The sequence below is a fragment of the Notolepis coatsorum genome (assembly GCF_963971535.1).
Source record: "Notolepis coatsorum genome assembly, chromosome: 5".
NCBI classification, from domain to species: Eukaryota; Metazoa; Chordata; class Actinopteri; order Aulopiformes; family Paralepididae; genus Notolepis; species Notolepis coatsorum.
In genome coordinates this window covers 143,992,242-144,013,170 of record NC_140169.1, presented here as the reverse complement: position 1 = coordinate 144,013,170, position 20,929 = coordinate 143,992,242, and the positions used below count along the sequence as shown (strand labels likewise).

At 45.3% G+C, this 20,929-nt stretch overlaps 1 protein-coding gene across 1 annotated transcript in view; it reads left to right on the top strand.

The window, feature by feature from the left end:
- LOC311228401 (NHS-like protein 1) overlaps nucleotides 1-20,929 on the top strand; it is a 177,664-nt gene that overhangs the window by 115,336 nt on the left and 41,399 nt on the right. Inside the window, 1 exon segment of the mRNA XM_084314308.1 lies at nucleotides 9,240-9,392. Within this exon segment, the coding sequence (XP_084170434.1) occupies nucleotides 9,240-9,392 (153 nt within the window).

The window sequence follows — 20,929 nt, the reverse complement described above, 5'->3', positions numbered from 1 at the left end:
GAGGGGCTGGTCCTACACCCTCCCACTGTGTGTGTGTGTGTGTGTGTGTGTGTGTGCCCTCAGGAGGAGGGGGTGGGCAGCTTGTGTATAGAGAGAGAGAAACGGGGGGGGAGAGGCTCACACACACACACTCTGAGCCCAGCCGCCACAGAGGGAGAGTGTGAGCGCAGGGGAGCGCCATCAGCACCTCGTCTGTCTCTCTCTCTCTCTCCACCTCTCTCTCTCTCTCTCTCTCTCTCCACCTCTCTCTCTCTCTCTCTCCACCTCGCTCGTCGCTCCTACCTGTGAGCCTCACTACAGGGACACCTTCATTCAGGGGAGAGAGACTTACACACAAACTGGAATAATGGTGTTTATCGGGACCTCGTTAAAGTCCGTCATTAAATACTTCAAGAGGAAGGGTAAGACGATGTGCTTGATCTTCTCTTTTCAACCAGTATCCTAATTATAATGTGCCTTTTAACTGACGTTGCATATATATTTTTTTTATTACATTTCTTTGCATCATTTTGTGACGGCTGTATATTTTTCATGGCTCTGTATCTTGGTTCCAGCCTTCTTACGAGAGCTCTCTCTCTCTCTCTCTGTCCCTAATAACGTGTGTTTATTCGTAATAACAAGTGTTATTTTGAAGGATAACTCCACTTCTTCTTACCTTCCACCTCTGCGATGATGTCAGAGGCATCTTTCTGTTGTCCACTGTTACCTAGTAACCACCGGGCGGGGGGGGGGGGGGGGGGGGCTGGCAGCTACCACCACCCCCCGCCTAGCGACCTTTACTGAGTAATAATAATAAGCAACACACTCTGCTCGTATTGTGTCTCGGAGGGGATTAAGTTGAGGTTTGTTGTGTTTTTGTTTCAGTTTCTTCTCCGTCGTCTAGACGTTAAGTGGTTTTGCGTTTGAGCGTCGGGGATAAAGGCGGCGCACGGCGACCTGTGTTGTAAACTTGGCCCGAGTCCAGGGTGCTGTCAGTGCTGAGTGTGGAGTTTGTAGAGCAGCAGCACGTGAGGGCGGTCCAACAGCTCGTTAACGCCGGGCCAAGCCACTCGGGCTTTACTCTAATCTGAAATCTAAGGGCTATTCATATCAGCTCTGTACGTGTGTGCGTGCCTGTGCCTGTGCCTGTGCGTGTGTGTGTGTGTGCGTGTGCGTACCTGCATGCCGCTGTCGCAGCGGAGACATGTGTATTAATCATTAGCTCAGCGTTTTCTCTCTCTCTCTCTCTCTCTCTCTCTCTCTCTCTCTCTCTCTCTCTCTCTCTCTCTCTCTCTCTCTCTCTCTCCACACGTCTGCACCTCACCTTGGCCTCTGCACCTCTCTCTGTGAACGACGTACAGTAGCTTCTGTAGTGAAACCAGAACATCCACAGAGACGCTGCTGCCGTTGTCAACCTCTCACCGACCTCATTTTGCCCATATCAGTATAAGATAAGATAAGATATATTCCTTTATTGATCCCCTTGGGGAAATGCAGGCATCATAGCAGCGTGGGGGAGGGGGGTACAGGTAGTAAAAAGCAGGATGTTAGGTGAATGGGTTCCTCCGGCGCATTATTGGCCGGTTAATTTCCCGCGTCCCTCTGATCCAACTGAATGTGCAACAGAGACAGACGATCACATGTTGACGCGTGAACATGGTGTTTAAAAAAGCAACGTTGAATTATTGTTCAACCACCCAGCTCTGGGCACCACCTCCTGCCCGGTGTCCTTGACCGAGCTACCAGCATCACACCTGGTCCTCCCGGGCGCCGCGCCGTGTGGCTGCTGCCCGCCGCTCCTCAATAGTCAGGATGGGTCAAAAAAAATGCAGAGGACGAGTTTCCCCCCCGAGGAGATTAATAAAGGTAGACTGGTCTGTCATGAGGGGGGGGGCCTCCATCCATCCACGTCCTGACCTACAGGGTGTCCTTGGGCACATGGCACCAGGAAACCAGATCAGTCTTTCTCAAAGTGTGGGATCAGGGAAGATTCAGGAAGACCCCTCCCCCCCCGTATTATTCTCTGGAAGCATCATATGAAGCCAAAGCACAAAACAAGTGAAAATTGTGGCTGATACCGATAACCGATATTAATATTGCTGTTCTGGCCGATACCGATATTTACCGATGTCGATATCTCGTATAGAAAACACTTTTTTATGATAATCAAATAAAGAGCTATTTTCCAAAACGCATTTTTATTTAATTTTTTTACTTTTCTATGTTATTCTCAGAAATGACTTATATTTTGAAACTATTTAAGGCCAAAACATGTAAAAAAAATATATATATATATATTTTTTTTTAATATCGGCCCTATCTTGATATCGGACCGATACCGATGTGTAAAAAAACTGCCATATCGGCCGATATTATATCGGCGGCCGATATATCGCGCATCACTACACAAAACTGTTGAATAAAAAACGCCCGTAGGCAGATACTTTCACCTGTAAGTCAATCTGAAGACCCCCCATTTTAACGTGGTGTTATTCACTGTGTGAAATATGCAAAGAAAAATTAGAATTCATATTCTCCTCCTCTTGTTTCATCATTACGATTTACTCAAGCCTAGTAACAAGACACAATATTTCTGACACTGGGAACACATTCCCTGAGGTCCATAGATGTGCCTAGACACCAGGAACATACAAATTGACCTTGTAGAAGTGGAGCAATCTTCCATTTACTTGGGGCATGTATTTTATGCGGATTTTCTGAAAATAGGGCTACGGTTGTTAGGGTTAGGTTAACTGGATATATTTTTGTCATATTAGCAACACAATAAACTGCTGTTTTTTTTTTAGGTGGTTCTCTGGACTAAATGGTATTGAAGGCAGATAGGACATACACTGATAATAACACATCAATATTATACACATCCATGTTTGTTGGGTCCATACACAGGCCACGTTTGTTTGAAAAGTTCAACCGCTGTGTTTAAACTTCCACTGTTCCACTTGTGACGCAGCCTGCTGCTGTGTTTGTTAGCTGCGGGTCGATATGTACTGATAGTGTTGGTGTGTAGAGGGCAGGCCCGGGTCAGGACTAAACCTAGATGCTGTGCTGTCAATATACATGGATCAGCTTTATTGATTATGACAGCATCCCCCTCTGATGTGCGTGTGTGTGTGTGTGCGCGCGTGCCTGTTTGCATGTGCGTGCACCTGCAGTCCTGCCCCCATGCTATTCACATAGCATGTTGTAGCCTTTTTGTATCTTTCATTAGTCTGTTTTCTCTCTGTTTGTATCTTTCATTAGTCTGTTTTCTCTGTTTGTATCTTTCATTAGTCTGTTTTCTCTCTGTTTGTATCTTTCATTAGTCTGTTTTCTCTCTGTTTGTATCTTTCATTAGTCTGTTTTCTCTGTTTGTATCTTTCATTAGTCTGTTTTCTCTCTGTTTGTATCTTTCATTAGTCTGTTTTCTCTCTGTTTCTATCTTTCATTAGTCTGTTTTCTCTCTCTGTTTGTATCTTTCATTCGTCTGTTTTCTCTCTCTGTTTGTATCTTTCATTAGTCTGTTTTCTCTCTGTTTGTATCTTTCATTAGTCTGTTTTCTCTCTGTTTGTATCTTTCATTAGTCTGTTTTCTCTCTGTTTGTATCTTTCATTAGTCTGTTTTCTCTGTTTGTATCTTTCATTAGTCTGTTTTCTCTCCGTTTGTATCTTTCATTAATCTGTTTTCTCTGTTTGTATTTCATTAGTCTGTGTTTGTATTTCATTAGTCTGTTTTCTCTCTGTTTGTATCTTTCATTAGTCTGTTTTCTCTCTGTTTGTATCTTTCATTAGTCTGTTTTCTCTCTGTTTGTATCTTTCATTAGTCTGTTTTCTCACTGTTTGTATCTTTCATTAGTCTGTTTTCTCTGTTTGTATTTCATTAGTCTGTGTTTGTATTTCATTAGTCTGTTTTATCTCTGTTTGTATCTTTCATTAGTCTGTTTTCTCTCTGTTTGTATCTTTCATTAGTCTGTTTTCTCACTGTTTGTATCTTTCATTAGTCTGTTTTCTCTGTTTGTATCTTTCATTAGTCTGTTTTCTCTGTTTGTATCTTTCATTAGTCTGTTTTCTCTCTGTTTGTATCTTTCATTAGTCTGTTTTCTCTGTTTGTATTTCATTAGTCTGTGTTTGTATTGCATTAGTCTGTTTTCCCTGTGTTTGTATCTTTCATTAGTCTGTTTTCTCTCTGTTTGCTGGTTGAAGAGCAGGGACAGGCAATGGGAGGACGGATTAGTAGACTTCTGAAAGATCTGCACTGTATCCCCCTGTGGACAGAGTGAGTGAGAGAGCGAGAGAGAGAGAGAGAGAGAGAGAGAGAGGGGGGGGCAGGAGGGGGGAGGGTATTGTGGTAGTGAAAGGCCTGATGTGGAGACTGATGCAGGGGGACAAACAATACAGGCTTTGTGCCCATGGTCCCGGTGTCCTTGGTCTGGCTGTGCTCTTTGACTGAAGCCCCATTCAGCCCCAACAGTCTGAGGGGAGATAGGGGGAGGGATACCTGAGAGAGAGAGCGAGAGAGAGAGAGAGAGAGAGACAGGCAGAGAGCGAGAGAGACAGACAGACAGACAGACAGACAGACAGACAGACAGACAGACAGACAGACAGACAGACAGACAGACAGACAGACAGACAGACAGACAGACAGACAGACAGAGAGCGAGAGAGATAGAGAAAGAGGATATTGAGTTGTATTCATGGGGAGCGGTTTTGTTTGTGATGTGGTGGGTAGTGAGAGAGATTGAGTTTAGCAGTATGTGTCTATAATAACAGTGGGTTTTGTGAGGTGTGTGTGTGTTCTGCCTCGTGATGTATCCTCAATCAATCAATTATGATCGTACTGATCACGCTGCAACGCGGCACGTCTGGTACCATATCACGCACATCGTGGTGACCTTCTCGACACAAACAAACACTGTCCAGTTGTCTGCACGCTGTTGACCTGCACCTCACAAGATGGCTTTATGGCATCAATAATGGCAGGGTGTAAAAAAAAATATATATTTATATATATATTTTTTTTAAGTATACAGAAAATGTCTTCAGTTTTAGTCCGATTTGGTGCACGTGTTTATTGAGACCGGAAGGTCGTCTACACACTAACTACACACAGCTGTGTGAGTCAGCTGCCGTCAAAATGTGCTTATTCTGAACTTGTTAAATATTGCCCCCCTGATAAATACTAAAGATTTCAACTCAATTGAAAATTTAAATATCATATAATATAATAAACTAATGAAAACAACAAAACTATAATAACCCTGGTGGTGTATAATGTGCAATTGTCTGCCTTAAACAATTAACATTAACCCAATGTGTCCAATCAACATTATGTTCCACTACACATAGCGTTAGTAGCGCCAGGCAGCGTTCGGCTACGGACTCCCTCTGCATTTGAAAAGAGCGACAGCCAGGGGGATGAACGACTGAGGAGGAAGGTGTGAAGGATGAAGGAGAGATCATGAATAAACACAAAAGCCTTCTCTCTCCTCCCAGAGGAGGCTGCAAGCGCTGCTGCCACTACTGTCAAAGAAGAAATACTAACCTTCATATACCCTCTTTAACTAGTATGCACTCTGCTACTAAGGTATCTACCGTGCCTTTATTGCTACTTACTGTGCTAATATGTCTTTACTACTATGCACTCAAGACTGTAGCACTCAAGTCCGACACTGTTTGACCAACAATCTTACTGACCCTTAGCTTAGTTGTACCCTTCCTGCTGACTTGTTGTACAGAACTTGTAAGTCTCTTTGGGGAAAAAAAGCGTTCAGCTAAATGACTAAATGTAGACGGTAGGGGGTCAGTTCTCTTGTCAGAGCAGTAGCTACTGTGTGGCCTGCAGCACAACCAGTCCCTCCCCAGGACTGTAATCACACATGGAACAGCCACAACAAGCTGGCCTGACCGGCCTCTTTCACTGGGCCTTTGGAGAGAAGATTCACACGCCGCACACACTCTCTCTCTCTCTCACACACACACACACACACACACACACACACACACACACACACACACACACACACACACACACACACACACACACACACACACACACACACACACACACACACACACACACACAGACACACACACTCTCACACTTACCTGATGGGCCATTTGCACTTGTGGGAAATGGTCCTGCATTGGACCCCTCCCCCGACACACACGCTCCCACACATCCTGTAAGGCACGACCATTTGCACCTGTGGCTGTGAGAAACTGGAACCACACACACCTTCCGGAACCCACCTCCTCCCCCCAGTTTCTTCACACTTCTCCTGATGCTCTCAGACAGTGAGGTTGTGTTGGCTTTTACTAGGTAGGACAGGGGCTCAGACTGCTGGGATGATGCAGTTGTGCTGGGTTAGGTAGAGAGAGGTTCACTAGCATTTTGTAGACATGGAGGTAGCCCTCTTTCCAGGATCTCCTACTTTGGCTTGGATACGCTCTCTTGGTAAGTCTATGATAGTATTCCTCTGAATTTCTGGAAGTGTGTCTCAGTTTGAAGAAAACAACAGATGTAACTTGTTGTAGTACCAGTTGTGTGTGTGTGTGTGTGTGTTTACTAGTGCTGTCAATAGATTTAAAAAAAAAAATTAACTAATTAATCTCACAATGGTCTGTAATTAATCTAGATTAATCTAGATAAAAAATAGCATTTTTCTACTTAAGACCGAAGCTTGTAACAGATATTTACCTGAGTAAAATCATGGAATGAATGTAAAATCAACACAAAGAGAGTATATTTAGAGTCAAAGACTATTTTTAATAGCTTTCTTTGAATACCGTTTCTCTCCTGTGAAATACAAATGTTCAACAAAACCATCAACATTGACTCAGCTTTAAAGACCTCTTTCTTATATCCGCGGCGCTAACAGAAATAAAAAAAAAAACCCAGGCCTACAGTATGTTGAAGTGCAGATTGACTTAGAGGACGATAATGTCTTGTATGAACTACCAGTAATATAAATCAACAACAAAAATGTGTTCCATCTTCATGTCGGATGATTTTCAAAAAGGTGCACGAGTCGATGCAAAAAAAGAACAAGCAAATATATACTGCTGAAAGTTCAGAACGTTGGGAGATTTTTCACTCCATAGATTAATCTAGATTAATTTATTTTAATGCTTTAATCTAAATTAATCTCCAAAGTTAAAGCATTAATTTCGACAGCCCTAGTCGTGTTGACATGATTTGAAACGGTGTTGAGATGTTGCTTGTGAAAGTGAAACTCCAACCTTCAGGTTTGTTGTTGGGAGGGTCTGCAGAGATTAACATAACAACACAAGGAGCCGCTCGGACACAGATCCAGTTTTATGTTTATAAGAAGAAGAAATAAAGACTTACGCGCATTCCTTTCTGTAGGACCTCTGTTGCCAAATTCTCATTTGTTTATCAAGGTGCAGTGATGTGGAATGATATACAAAATCTAATAGAAACATGTTCCACTTTAAATATATTTAAAAGTAAGCTTAAAAAAGAACTACAGATCCTGTAGTCTATAGTATCCATGTGTATTTGTGTAAAGTCTTTTTAAATTTTTTCCCCAACATTATAATAGTTGTATAATGCTGTATTGTATGTATGTGTGTATGAGAGAGGGATATGCGCATGTGTTTGTGCATAATGTGGGGGGGGGGGGGGGGGGGTTTGTGTAGTTATCCTTATAGGTTTAAGAGGGGAGGTCGCTTATAAGCCCTTGGGTTTTTGGACCTTTCCTGCACATTTGAACTGTTCTTCTTTTTTACTTATTTTATTCCAGAATGTATGTTTGTAAGTGCGAATAACAATAAACAAAATAACTGGTGAAGCAATGTGCAGTATTACAAACATGTCAGACCAGTACACCAGGAAAGTGGCAGAAAATATCAACTGCACCCACTATGGTCTGAGTACGCAGTACGCACTCTCACCCTCAGGGCGGAGCCACTGCATGCCTAGGACTAGAACCAAACCAGGCATTACGCCCCGTCTCCCACGCAGCAGCATTCAGCTGCTTAACCAGTTTAGATTATTTGGTCTTTTTTTTAGCACTTTATGATGTTCGTATTTATTACGCTCACGTCTTGTTTGTCTGTGTGCTGTATTGTTCATATTCTTTTTTTGTTGCTCTCTTTGTTGCAAAGCAAATTCCCTTGAAGGGCAATAAAAGGTTTCCTCATTTCATTTTCCTGCCATTTTAAAGCATTTCGTTTTTTTTTTTTTGGTTCATAGTCATAATAATATTTTACTATTATGTACCCTACTACCACCATGCTACTATACTTACCGTACTACTACTTATTATGCTAATAATATTATGTCTCTACTACTATGGCCAGTGGCCACCTTCATTTCACTACATGTCTCGTCATGTATGTATCATGTGACAAATAAATCTCTTGAATCACTCTTGATCAAGTCAAGAGTTCTTGAAGTCAAGAAATCAAGTTCTACAAGTGTAACACTCTTGTTTTGGATGAAAGCGGCAGCTAAATGTGTGTGTGTGTGTGTGTATGCACTGCAGCAGAAGCCGATATTAACTTGTTGAGTTGGATGTTGTCTTCTGGCTGAAAGGCTCGAGAGGAACTAGCTCATGGTAACCTGGGTGGGTGGGAAGTGAATACGTCCCCAAACAGCTGGCGTTGAAGTGAGTCTCGACTGTGGTTGCACTGTGGGAAGCGCTCCCAGGTGTGGATGTGTATATTATAACTGTATATGTACTAGAATTCAAATCGTCCCAAGATGAATACAAGTTAAAAAGTATATAATAATACTATTTTAAAAAGATATTTAAATGCCATTAACACACCCTCCTCCCCCTTCCTCCTCAGAGGTGTGTGGTCTAACTGTTATGACATCTCAGGGAGGTGCTAGGTTGTTAGGACACAGACACCTCTCTTCTCCTCCTCCTCCTCTGCTTCTGGGTGAAAACAATGCCGTTCCACCACAACACATAGCACACCTTCAGAGAACATGTCCTAATGCGCCGCCGTTCACCGCTCCTTCATTCCACGACGAGTCTGTCTTAAAACTCGCCCCCACGACATGGCGCTTCGTTGACTTAAAACCCCCGTTTTCCCGGCGAACCTCTCTCTTCTCCAAGTGTGTTTCAACCGTTTCTCTTTCTCCTTTCTCTCCTCTCTTCATTCTGTTATCTCCGTGTCGAGTTCTACACATTCCATTCCAGTGTAGACCTGACCCTGTCTCAACTCAACGTGTTCTCTCTCTCTCTCTCTCTCTCTCTCTCTCTCTCTCTCTCGTCTCTCTCTCTCTCCGCACAGCGGTGTCCAACCTGGACGAGGAGAGTAAGTGGACGGTCCACTACACGGCCCCGTGGCACCAGCAGGAGAACGTCTTCCTGCCGGGCAGCAGGCCGCCCTGCGTGGAGGACCTCCATCGCCAGGCCAAGGTCAACCTGAAGACCGCGTTGAGAGGTGAGACGCCGTGCACCACAACCAGGACCGTACTTAACCCTGTCACTGCCACACTGCAGCGGGTTAACCCTTTCACTGCCACACTACAGCGGGTTAACCCTTTCACTGCCACACTACACAGCGGGTTAACCCTTTCACTGCCACACTACACAGCGGGTTAACCCTTTCACTGCCACACTACACAGCGGGTTAACCCTTTCACTGCCACACTACACAGCGGGTTAACCCTTTCACTGCCACGCTACAGCGGGTTAACCCTTTCACTGCCACACTACACAGCGGGTTAACCCTTTCACTGCCACACTACAGCGGGTTAACCCTTTCACTGTCACACTACAGCTGGTTAACCCTTTCACTGCCACGCTACAGCAGGTTAACCCTTTCACTGCCACACTACAGAAGGTTAACCGTCCAGTGTTGTGGGCTTGACTCAACCCTACTTACTCCACTGTTGTGGGCTTGACTCAACCCTACTTACTCCACTGTTGTGGGCTTGACTCAACCCTACTTACTCCACTGTTGTGGGCTTGACTCAACCCTACTTACTCCAGTGTTGTGGGCTTGACTCAACCCTACTTACTCCAGTGTTGTGGGCTTGACTCAACCCTACTTACTCCAGTGTGGTGGGCTTGACTCAACCCTACTTACTCCAGTGGTGTGGGCTTGACTCAACCCTACTTACTCCAGTGCTGTGGGCTTGACTCAACCCTACTTACTCCAGTGCTGTGGGCTTGACTCAACCCTACTTACTCCAGTGCTGTGGGCTTGACTCAACCCTACTTACTCCAGTGGTGTGGGCTTGACTCAACCCTACTTACTCCAGTGTGGTGGGCTTGACTCAACCCTACTTACTCCAGTGGTGTGGGCTTGACTCAACCCTACTTACTCCAGTGTTGTGGGCTTGACTCAACCCTACTTACTCCAGTGGTGTGGGCTTGACTCAACCCTACTTACTCCAGTGCTGTGGGCTTGACTCAACCCTACTTACTCCAGTGCTGTGGGCTTGACTCAACCCTTGAAGCAGCACTTCAATCCACTCACCGTTTCCAGGCGAAACAGGCCTCAGTAACAACAACCTAAATGGAACCAGACCAGTGCCGTAGCTCTGTGTGTAGAGAGGACCCAGACAGGAGGACAAAAGGCGTTCCAGCGACACTAATATACCGCGTGTGTATGCTGGGATCACTGCGATGTATATGCTAATGCATTCACACGCGTCATGTCACACGTATGTAAATGCTGCACGCAGCCTATGTTCTGCTGCACGCTCTCTTTCATCCACATGCCAGCGGCTCTGCCCTCCCTCCCCGCTGTGTTCTCCACTTAGCCGTCCCGCTCACGGGCGTCTGACAGCGTCGTAAACACATGATGTGAGTGAGTGTGTGTGTGTGTGTGTGTGTGTGTGTGTGTTTAGCTGGGCGGCGCTCCGGTGCGATGCCCTCCTCTCGCGTGCGTCGCTCCGGTGTGCGTGTTTTGAAGACGCTGTCGAACAAACGTGAAGTCACAGCGACTCAGACGGGAAGCGCTGCCGCTGACACCTGTTCCACCGGGGGGGGGGGGGTGTTCCGTCCACTTAACCTACTTCCGAGAACACGCGTTCCTCGTTTCACAGAGAAGGAGCTTCCATTCGGGTGTGAGAACAGATGTGGGAGATGTGTTGTGTGTGTGTGTGTGTACAGTATGTGTGACATATTTGTGTGTGTGTGAGAGACCGTATGTGTGTGTGTGTGTGTGTACAGTATGTGTGCGTGTGTACAGTATATGTGTGATAGAGTTGTGCCCTTCCTGATGACTTGTCGTACAGAACTTGTAAGTCACTTTGGATAAAAGCGTCATCTAAAATATGACTAAATATAAATGTGTGTGTGAGAGAAAGTATGTGTGTGTGTGTACAGTGCATGTGTACACAGTGTGTGTGTGTGTGTGTGTGTGCGTGTGTACAGTGTATGTGTACACAGTGTGTGTGTGTGTGTGTAGTAGGTCAGGGTGGAGGGCTGTTGTTTACATGTGTCCTTGTGTGGCAGCAGATAGAGGGAGGAAGATAAAGAGAGACAGAGGAGAGGAGAGCAGGAGGGGGGGTGAAGGAGTGGGAGGGAGGGGGGGGGGGGGGGGTTAGAATAAAGACAATAGAGGATGAAACCTGATGCCTCCGCTGTGTTACTGAGTCATCTCGCTGAAGACCACGATACACACACACACACACATACTGTATGCACACACACACACCTTTCTTGCTGTCCTATTGTCCTAGTAGTTGCATTATGTTACTTGCTGGAGACACTACTACTACTATCCCTGAGAAACGACACACTCACTCGGACACCTGCCGTTACTTCATGCAGTATTGAAGTACCCTGGTCCAGTGGTCCACACACACACACACACACACACACACACACACACACACACACACACACACACACACGCTCCCACGCACACACCACCTGGGATGTGGCATTTTCCAGGCCCCTCCCTCTCTGTCACCACAGCACCGCCCACTCCCAGGGGTCCTTCTGAAAGCCCCTCTCATCCCCACCGCAGGTGTCCACCGAGAGGCCTGTGTTCCCCAGTTAGTTACGTCACGGTGTGTGTTTAGCTGTTGTTCTACTCTTCATCATCTGTTCCCTGGGAGCTGTGTGTTGTTCTACTGGCTCTACTCTTCATCATCCTCTGTTGTTCCCTGGGAACTGCTTGTTGTTGAACACAAGTTGAAGTGCCCTGGAAACGACAACAATCGATATTCAATCGAATGGTGTGACACACACACACACGCACACGCACACACACACACGCACATGCACACACACACACACACACACACACACACACATACACACACACACACACACACACACACATATGCAGGCTGTGACAATGTAGTTTCATGGCATGTTTTCAGGGCTGAGTCTTGCCAGTCTTAAAAAACGTGCAACGTGCATTCACAGATGGACAGGTGGCATAACAGTGGGATGTACTGTGGCAATGAAATGCTTCCTCTGCCCCCCCCCCCCCCCCCCCCCCTAGACTGTGCACCAATGAAAATAACTATCAGTAAGTAACGGAACGTAGGCCAAATGCGTCCACATTTTTATAGGATTCTATCACATTTTCATAACAATAGCACCCTGCGCCGTTTTCATTGAGGTTTCTTACAAATTAACGATGCTCTATGTTATCCTTTATATGCCGATTATCATTAGAATCTTAAATTGTACCATATGTCCCCCTTTAGACAACATATGTAACGCTACCAGCGCACTTTTGTTAAGATAATTAGTTGGCCATTCTCGGTCGCTATACCGAGGTCGCAGTATCGTTTAACGCTGTTCAGATCACGTCGGAGAATATAGACACATTCCAGTGACCTGCGGCCTGTGCTAACGCTCTTGGGAAATGCAGTGTTGTAGTTCTCAACATTTTCAGCCTTTAATTTTAAACCAATGCTGCCATCTACTGACAACAAAAAAGTGTTGTCTAATCGTCACCTTGAGAGCCACTTCCGTATACAGCGACGCCCCAAACCCATTCTAGAGATTCCCACTTTTTGCTGGGAGTGGGGCGTGGCCGTATTTGGTCCCAGACAATAAGAGTGGCCGCGATTGGTCACCGTGACGTTAGGATATTGGCTTTGAACAGTAACCCAGTAAAAAAAAAATCAAGTAACAACTAAAGTGCACTCAAAATTGCACAAAAAACACAGTACTTGAGTATCAGTACTTATGTAATTGTTTGCTACTTTAAGCACAGTACTTTAGTGTCAGTACTTAGTTACTTTAAGCACAGGCATTTACATTGTGTCACTCATTTAGCTGAACGCTTTTATCCAAAGCGACTTACACGTTTTGTACGACAAGTCAGCAGGAAGGGCACAACTCTATCAGCTGAGTAACAATGTTCATCAAACAGTGCTGAAACGTGGGTGCTGCGGTGTTGAGTGTATGTTAGTATTAGGAAGAGTGCATGAATGAAAAAGTTTATTTTTGGACATGTTATTCTCCATATTTCTCCAAACAACTCACGATATCTTGTTCCGTCGAACCAAACAATCATAGCAACAAATAAAAAAAACATTAAAAGAAAAACATTAAAAAAAAAGGAATTATAAACAAATGGTCAAGAGCAATGTGTTTGGTTAGCAGACATGTCCAAAAAAGGAGTAGAGGGAAGCTAAGCTTATTTATCCCTACCCCCTTGCATTTATATTTGTTCTTCCATTAATTTGACTAGATATAACATAATTTAGTGTATTACAATATAGAATATACTTTTACTTATATTAAAAGATTACAAGAAAAAAAACTTGATTCACTTGACAGCAGTGAATATAGTACAGCACTACATACACAATATAACATAACTTTGTTTATCCTCAATACTCATTTCTGTATTTTTCCAATGTGTAAGAGTGCATGACGGTAAGAATTTATTTTAATTTTAATTTTTTTAACTTGAGTATCAGTACTTAGTTACTTTAACCATAGTACTTGAGTATCAGTACTTAGTTACTTTAAGCACAGCACATGAACATCAGCCCTCGGCTACTTTCCACCTCTGCTCCAATCCTGCCCGACGACAGGCGACAACAAGTCGGGCCTCGACACCAATCAACTCGACGGCCCTCCTTCTCATCGCAACCACAGCCGTCTCAAGTGCTCTGCCTTGTCTGCCTGCCTGCCTGCCTGCCTGCCTGCCGCGCCGCTACGAGTGTCATCTAAACGGCGATGCATCCCGGGCCCCATTAGACCCCATTAGCTGAGGGTATATTACCATGCACGCGCTCCTCCGAGGGACAATCTGCCGCAATTATCTCCAGAGAGAGGAGCGTGACGTGCGGGAGGCGACAGCGGCGTCTCCGAGGTGGACGTGTCTCAGTGACACACGCCTACACACACCAGAACCATCGGGGGGGCGCATCGCCAAGGCACTCTGTTGCATCACGGGGTTCAATACGTGGGGTTGAACAACGACGACGCGTTGAATAATACAGTCCAGGGAAGTCTCTTGTGAAGCCGATTGATCGGATGGCTGAAAAAATAATAATAATAATAACGATTTGTCAAATTTAAAGTTAGATATTCATTCTTTGTCTTAATTCCATGTCAACAGTATGTCGGTATTAACAACACTATTTCATGATCATGTTAATGATCCGACAGAGGAATCTACGGAACTCTGAAAGATAAAAAAGATGTAGCTAGTTATATCAAAATATCTACCATCTACAGGGGGGGTCTGTAATAGCAGTAGCTGATTCTGCAGTCAGTCAGACAGTGTGTAATTTATCTGTAATAGTAGTAGTAGCTGATCTGCAGTGAGTCAGAGAACAGACAAAGGATTCCCTGGTAGTGGTGGGTACGTTGGCAGAGAGAGAGATGGTAGAAAATGCCACTGAGGGGTGGTTCTGCCATCTGTGTGTGACAGATTGGAATTGATACCCCTCTCTTGATACACACACATGACACACACTCACACTCACACACACACACCTCTCACAGTAGGTGCTAATGAAAGTAAGTATGAGCTGTGATTGGCTGTCAGAGGCTGCTGCTGAGACGAGGTCTGCCCCCACCATTTGTGACACACACACACACACACACACACACACACACACACACACACCACACACACACACACACACACACACACACACACATGCATAAAACAAAGCGGGCTCGCAACTCACTTGATGCTCCAAGGTGTTTTAGGCCATGGTTACACTGGTGTAAAACAGCAACGTTCTATTTTCGAATGATTACGTTTGCATGTCCAAGTTAAAAAGAAACGCAGTTTTGTCAGGAAAACGCGTTTTTTCTATTGGCAATGCTGAAAGGGTGTTTTCTTTTTGGAAACTCACCGAAACTGGTCGGCTGCAATGTGGACGAAGCCTTGCATCACGTGTCCCCTCCGGTACACGAGGAGGCAGCTGTTGCATCTTTTCACCTGCACAGCGTGATCTCTCAGTGGCGAGGAGTAACGCGTGGGAGGCTCACGCTGCCCCCGTTACTTCCTGATTCTGCTGTACAGGCGCACCAACCGACCTGTAGGAGTCGCTGTCCACAACGTCCAATCCCCACCCACCGGCTTTCCCACCCCCTAATACTGCCAATTATGTTAGTATGAACGACCAGCCAAGCCGGTAGCAACGCCGAGAGCTGGGCTCGAACCCAGCATCTCCTGCGTTAGTGGCGAGCACCTTGCCCACTGTGCCACTTAGCCGCCCTTCGCTCAACCTTTCTGATTGGTTGAAAATGGCCTTCATGTTTGAACTACATCGCCACCTACTGCTTTGGCATTGTACTACATGTATATACATCACTCGGTGGTCAGGAGACAAAACGATGTCTAACTTGCCTGCCATTACGTAGCGGTCTGAAAAACGAAACTGAAACTGAAAACTGAAAACGAAAATGGCCCTAGTGTAACCGCAGCCTTAATTGACAAAATAATAGCAGTGGATACAACGTTTTGACCGACCCTTCCGGTCTTTTTCAAGTATAAATACAACATAAAAAAAATGACATGTTTTTATACAGGAAATTAAATAGATTACATATCAGCCCCACCTGGTGATCAGGGGCGGTCCCAAGACTTGCATGATTTATACATTTGATACATGATTATCTTTTCTAGTCTTCATGTACACACATACATTTGTGTACACACACACATACAACCACATCCACCTACGTACAGTATACATGCATAGAGTGTTATGATTAGGGATGGGTACCTTTCAAATTTGAACCGATACCGGTACCGGTACCTGTGAATCGATACCGGTACCCAACGGTACCTTTTTTCGGTACTTTAGTCTCAAGAAATTTAATTTACCTACCTCAGTCGTAAAAAATAAAATCCAAACTTCAAATAACTACAATTTCGACAGTTTTCGGCTTGTCATTGCTCCGACTGCTTTGTTGTTGAATCAAGTCAAATCCTAGGTAAGCATATATTGTGTGTGTGAACGTTGACATGAAAAGAAAAAAAAAGTAAAAAAAGAAAATTATAAATTTATTTTTTATTTTTTTTTTATTTTTTTTCGGTTTCTCACTTGATTCGATACTCGGTAGTACCGACGTGTTTCGGTTCGGTACCTCAAAAGTACCGAATTCGGTACTCATCCCTAGTTATGATGGAATATGGACCGTAAATATGTAGTGGATGTATATATATATGTGTGTGTGTTTATGTGTTACATTTTTTTAAGACTATGAATACTAGGGGTGTAAATATTTGACCCCACTTCGATTAGATTACGATTCTTGAGGCAACGACTCAATATTAATGTGACCGCGATTCAATGCGATTCGACCTTAGGATCGATGCATTGCGATGCATTGTTACACCCCTAATGAATACAGATACAATTCTGACTTTAACCAATTCCTCTCTCCCTCTCTCGCTCTCCCTCTCTCTCGCTCTCTCTCTCTCTTTCTCTCTCTCTCTCTCTCTCTCTCTCTCTCTCTCTCCTCTCTCTCTCTCTCTCTCTCTCTCTCTCTCTCTCTCTCTCTCTCTCTCTCTCTCTCTCTCTCTCTCTCTCTCTCTCTCTCTCTCTCTCTCTCTCTCTCTCTCTCTCTCCCTCTCTCTCTCTCTCTCAGAGTGTGATAAGTTGAGGAAGGATGGTTTCAGGAGTTCTCAGTATTACTCTCAGGGTCCCACCTTCTCTGACCCGGACCAGAGCAGCCTGCAGGACGACGAGGACGACACAGACAAGAAGGTAACACACACACACACACACACAAAGGTATTGCGGTACCAGTCTGCCCTCAGTGGTAGGAAGTGGAAGTGCCATGTTTTTTTTTTTTTTTTTAACACAAGTCTCTTTCTCCTCCCTCACTTTCTATCCTCTCTCTCTCTCTCTCTCTCTCTCTCATCCCTTCCTTCCTCTCTCATTTCTCACCCCCTCTTTCTCCTCTTTTCTCTCTCTCTCTCTCTCTCTCTCTCTCTCTCTCTCTCTCTCTCTCTCTCTCTCTCTCTCTCTCTCTCTCTCTCTCTCACACACATCTCTCTTCCTCTCTCTGCTGTCACGGCGGAGGCCTAGAAAATATATAGAAGTATGGCACCGTACTTCATGTGATTGTAGACCTATCGTAGTGATGTGTGTTGTTATGAAGAACACAGAGTGCTCTGGTCTGCTCTGCCACTATATCACACTGAGCCCCAGTTCATCATCTTCCTATTGAGGTCTGCAAAGAAAAGTACAGATTCGTGAAATGCAGTATTAGCAGGGAGCCAGAGCATGTGGTATGAGAGGTCCTGGCAGGGTTCGCACAAGGTCCTTGAAGTGCTTAAAGTACTTGATTTTTGACCCAAAAAAAGCCAAGGCCTGGAATTCCTTGAAAACAGATTTTTTTTTTTTTTAACAATGTGCTTAAAAAGTAATTGAAATTCAAATCAACCATTCGCATTGAAAGTTTTGTTCATCCATGATACAATTGTTCTGAATCAAGAAATATAATTTTTTTATCTAAAGTGTAACTAATTGTCGGAAATAGGTTTTAGCCATGAATATTGGATCGGATTTTTTTCTTCTATAAAAAAACAGCATTTAAAAAAGTGAATTGTATCCTTTTAAATACCCTTTTAAAATGAAAAATAGTGCTTAGGAAAGTACTTGAAAGTCCTTGAATTTCATTTAGCAGTGTCTGTGGGAACCCTGAACTCGTCTTCATGACAGCGGCCTTGCAGCACCGGTATCCCCCCCCTGAACCCCTTCTACCTACCCCCAGACACACGGGGGGGGGGTCTCCAGGGACGCCCCCGGGAAGAAAGTGCGAAACATCGGGACTCGATATTTTGGGGTCGTTGGGGGGCAGTTGTTTATAAACCTAACCCTTACCTGAACCCTAACCTTACTGTTTATAAACCTAACCTGTTTAGAACCCTTAACCTTTGACTTAACCACCGGAGACCTCACACCGTAACCCCCGACTCGAGATGCAAAATGTCCCCGGCGGCGACTCTCCCCACATGTTTGTCCTGTGCCTCTCGTGACCCTTGACCTTTCCTAATGAGCTGTTGTCCCCTCGTCTCTCTCCGTCTACTCCAATTACCCCGTCTTCTGGCCCTCACACCCCCTCTCTTTTACCCCGTCAGGCCCTGTTTTCTCTTGACCCCCTTCCCCTCTCTCTCCGTCCCGTTGCCCCGCGGCCCCGGTGAGCCTAACCGTCACTGACAGCGGATTCAAAAGAAGGAAACTGAGGTTCTCTGTTTGAGCCGGAATGGTCGCGGGCCAACGGGGCCAAAGAAACCACGAGTGCCGCCGAAAACAGCCTCTCTTTCTTTTCCCGGTGGATATTTCTGTCCGTCGTTCCCTCTTCTCTCTCCCCTCTCATCCCTTTATTCCTTTCATCCCTTTTCATCTTCTCATGTGTTTGCCGTCTGTTCGCCCACTCCCACCCACTCGTCCGTCCAATCATCCGTCCCCTGATCCGGATAAATGTCCAGATGTCCTGAATGAAGGAATTCTCCTTCTCCACCCCCCCCCCCCCCCCCCCCCCCCCCCCCCCCTTCCCGATGTCATGCCAGCGCTCGGGAACGTCAGGATGAGCAGCTGTTGCCGACGACACAGAGGCGTCTCTTCCCGGCCGCGACATTCAGGAGATTCTGGATTTGTTATGCTTTAGGTTTCGTGGTACTTTCTGACACACAACGCAAAGAGCGAGATTTCGAGGCGTCGCGTGAAATGCGTAGTGAAAGTGAACCGAACGGAGGCGAACAGGACGCGGCTTTGTTTGTGCGGCATTCTTTCGAGTTTGATCATATTTTTCAACTTGAGCGAGAAGTTCGCCAGGCGTAGAGGATGAGCGAATACAGGTATATATATTCACATTAAATATGAAATAGGCTGCTCTGAGTGCTCTGTAGCCTCGAATAGGCTACATTTAGAAATGGTCTCGTTTTTGTATAAACGTCAACAGACGTGAGTAAAGCGACACAGTGCTTCCCTCGCCGTATCCGTGTCTGAACGTGCCGCTATGAGACGACGGAGCGCTGTCGCTCGGGTTCGAGCCGGGTCCACGACGTGGCCCGAGGAGAACGACGTCACTCCTCGAAGAGATCTGGAGCCTGGAAGACTCTGGGATACTTTTATAGATGGTACGTTTTGATGGTCTTAACCTTCCGTAGTGTGGTTGTGAAAGGGTTAACCTTCTGTAGTGTGGTAGTTAAATGGTTAACCTTCTGTAGTGTGGTTGTGAAAGGGTTAACCCTTTGTCGTGTGGCAGTGAAATGGTTAACATTCTGTATTGTCGCAGTGAAAGGGTTAACACTTTGGTAGTGTGGCAGTGAAAGGGTTAACACTTTGGTAGTGTGGTAGTGAAAGGGTTAATATGATCTTCATCTTGACATCTGAAGGAGGAGGTATTTTTTTGTTGTTTTTATCTTTGTTTCGTGAAAAGTCGACACGCTGTGTATTAATTGAAAAGAAGCGATTGGCGTCGGTTCGAAAAGTAAATGTTCGTGTTTTGAATCACCCCCCGACCCACTGACTGACGAGTAAACCTGAATGGATGTAAACGCCAATTTCCGTTTTTTAAATTGACTTGAGAGCTGAAAGTGAATTGATCCCAGCCGTCGTAGTTAAACAACACGTTCTGGGCGGATTGAGATTGTTTGCTGATGACACTGCTGTATTTGACAGACATATTTAATGGCCAGGTGCAGCAGTGAGCGATTCAGCTGTTGCTCGTCTCTTTCTCCGCAGTCAGATCCAAGCTGGGACCTCACAGTGTGTGTGTGGAAACAGCTCTTTAACGCATGAGTGGATCTCTCTCCCTCTCTCTCTCTCTCTCTCTCTCTCTCTCTCTCTCTCTCTCTCTCTCTCTCTCTCTCTCTCTCTCTCTCTCTCCTCTCTCTCTCCTCTCTCTCTCAACCTTTCTTGTCTGGAGGATTTAAGTGTGTGTGTGTATGTGTTACAGTTGGGGTATGATTGACTGTGAAACATGTTTACAGCTCCTCTGGCATCTAAAGGTCAGAGCAGTGTGGTAAACTGTGTGTGTGTGTGTCTGTGTGTGTGTGTGTGTGTGTGTGTGTGTGTGTGTCTGTGTGTGTGTGTGTGTGTGTGTGTGCGTGTGCGTGTGGCTGGATATAAAATGAACACAGTGCTGGAGCAGGTTATTGAGTGCCAACAGAAGAGGGCAGACTCACATCTAGTAACGCACACAAATCTCTCTCTCTCCTCCTGCAGCTCAGCTGTGCAGACAGTTCCACCTAAAGCTCCCCTCTCTCTCTCTGTCTTTATCCTTCTCTCCTTTATTTCATCACTCCATTCTCGGCTGCTCTCTTCATCTCTCTTCGTCTCTCCACTGCACCTCTTCATCATCATCACTGCCATAATGTTTGGTCCTGTCCCACCCACCCATCAGACACACCCCCACCCACCCATCAGACACACCCCCACCCATCAGACACACCCCCACCCACCCATCAGACACCCCCACCCATCAGAGACACCCCCACCCACACCACATCTCTATCGTTTCTCTCTTCTGTCTCTCCTCTTTCCCATCTCACTCTCTCTCTCTCTCTCTCTCTCT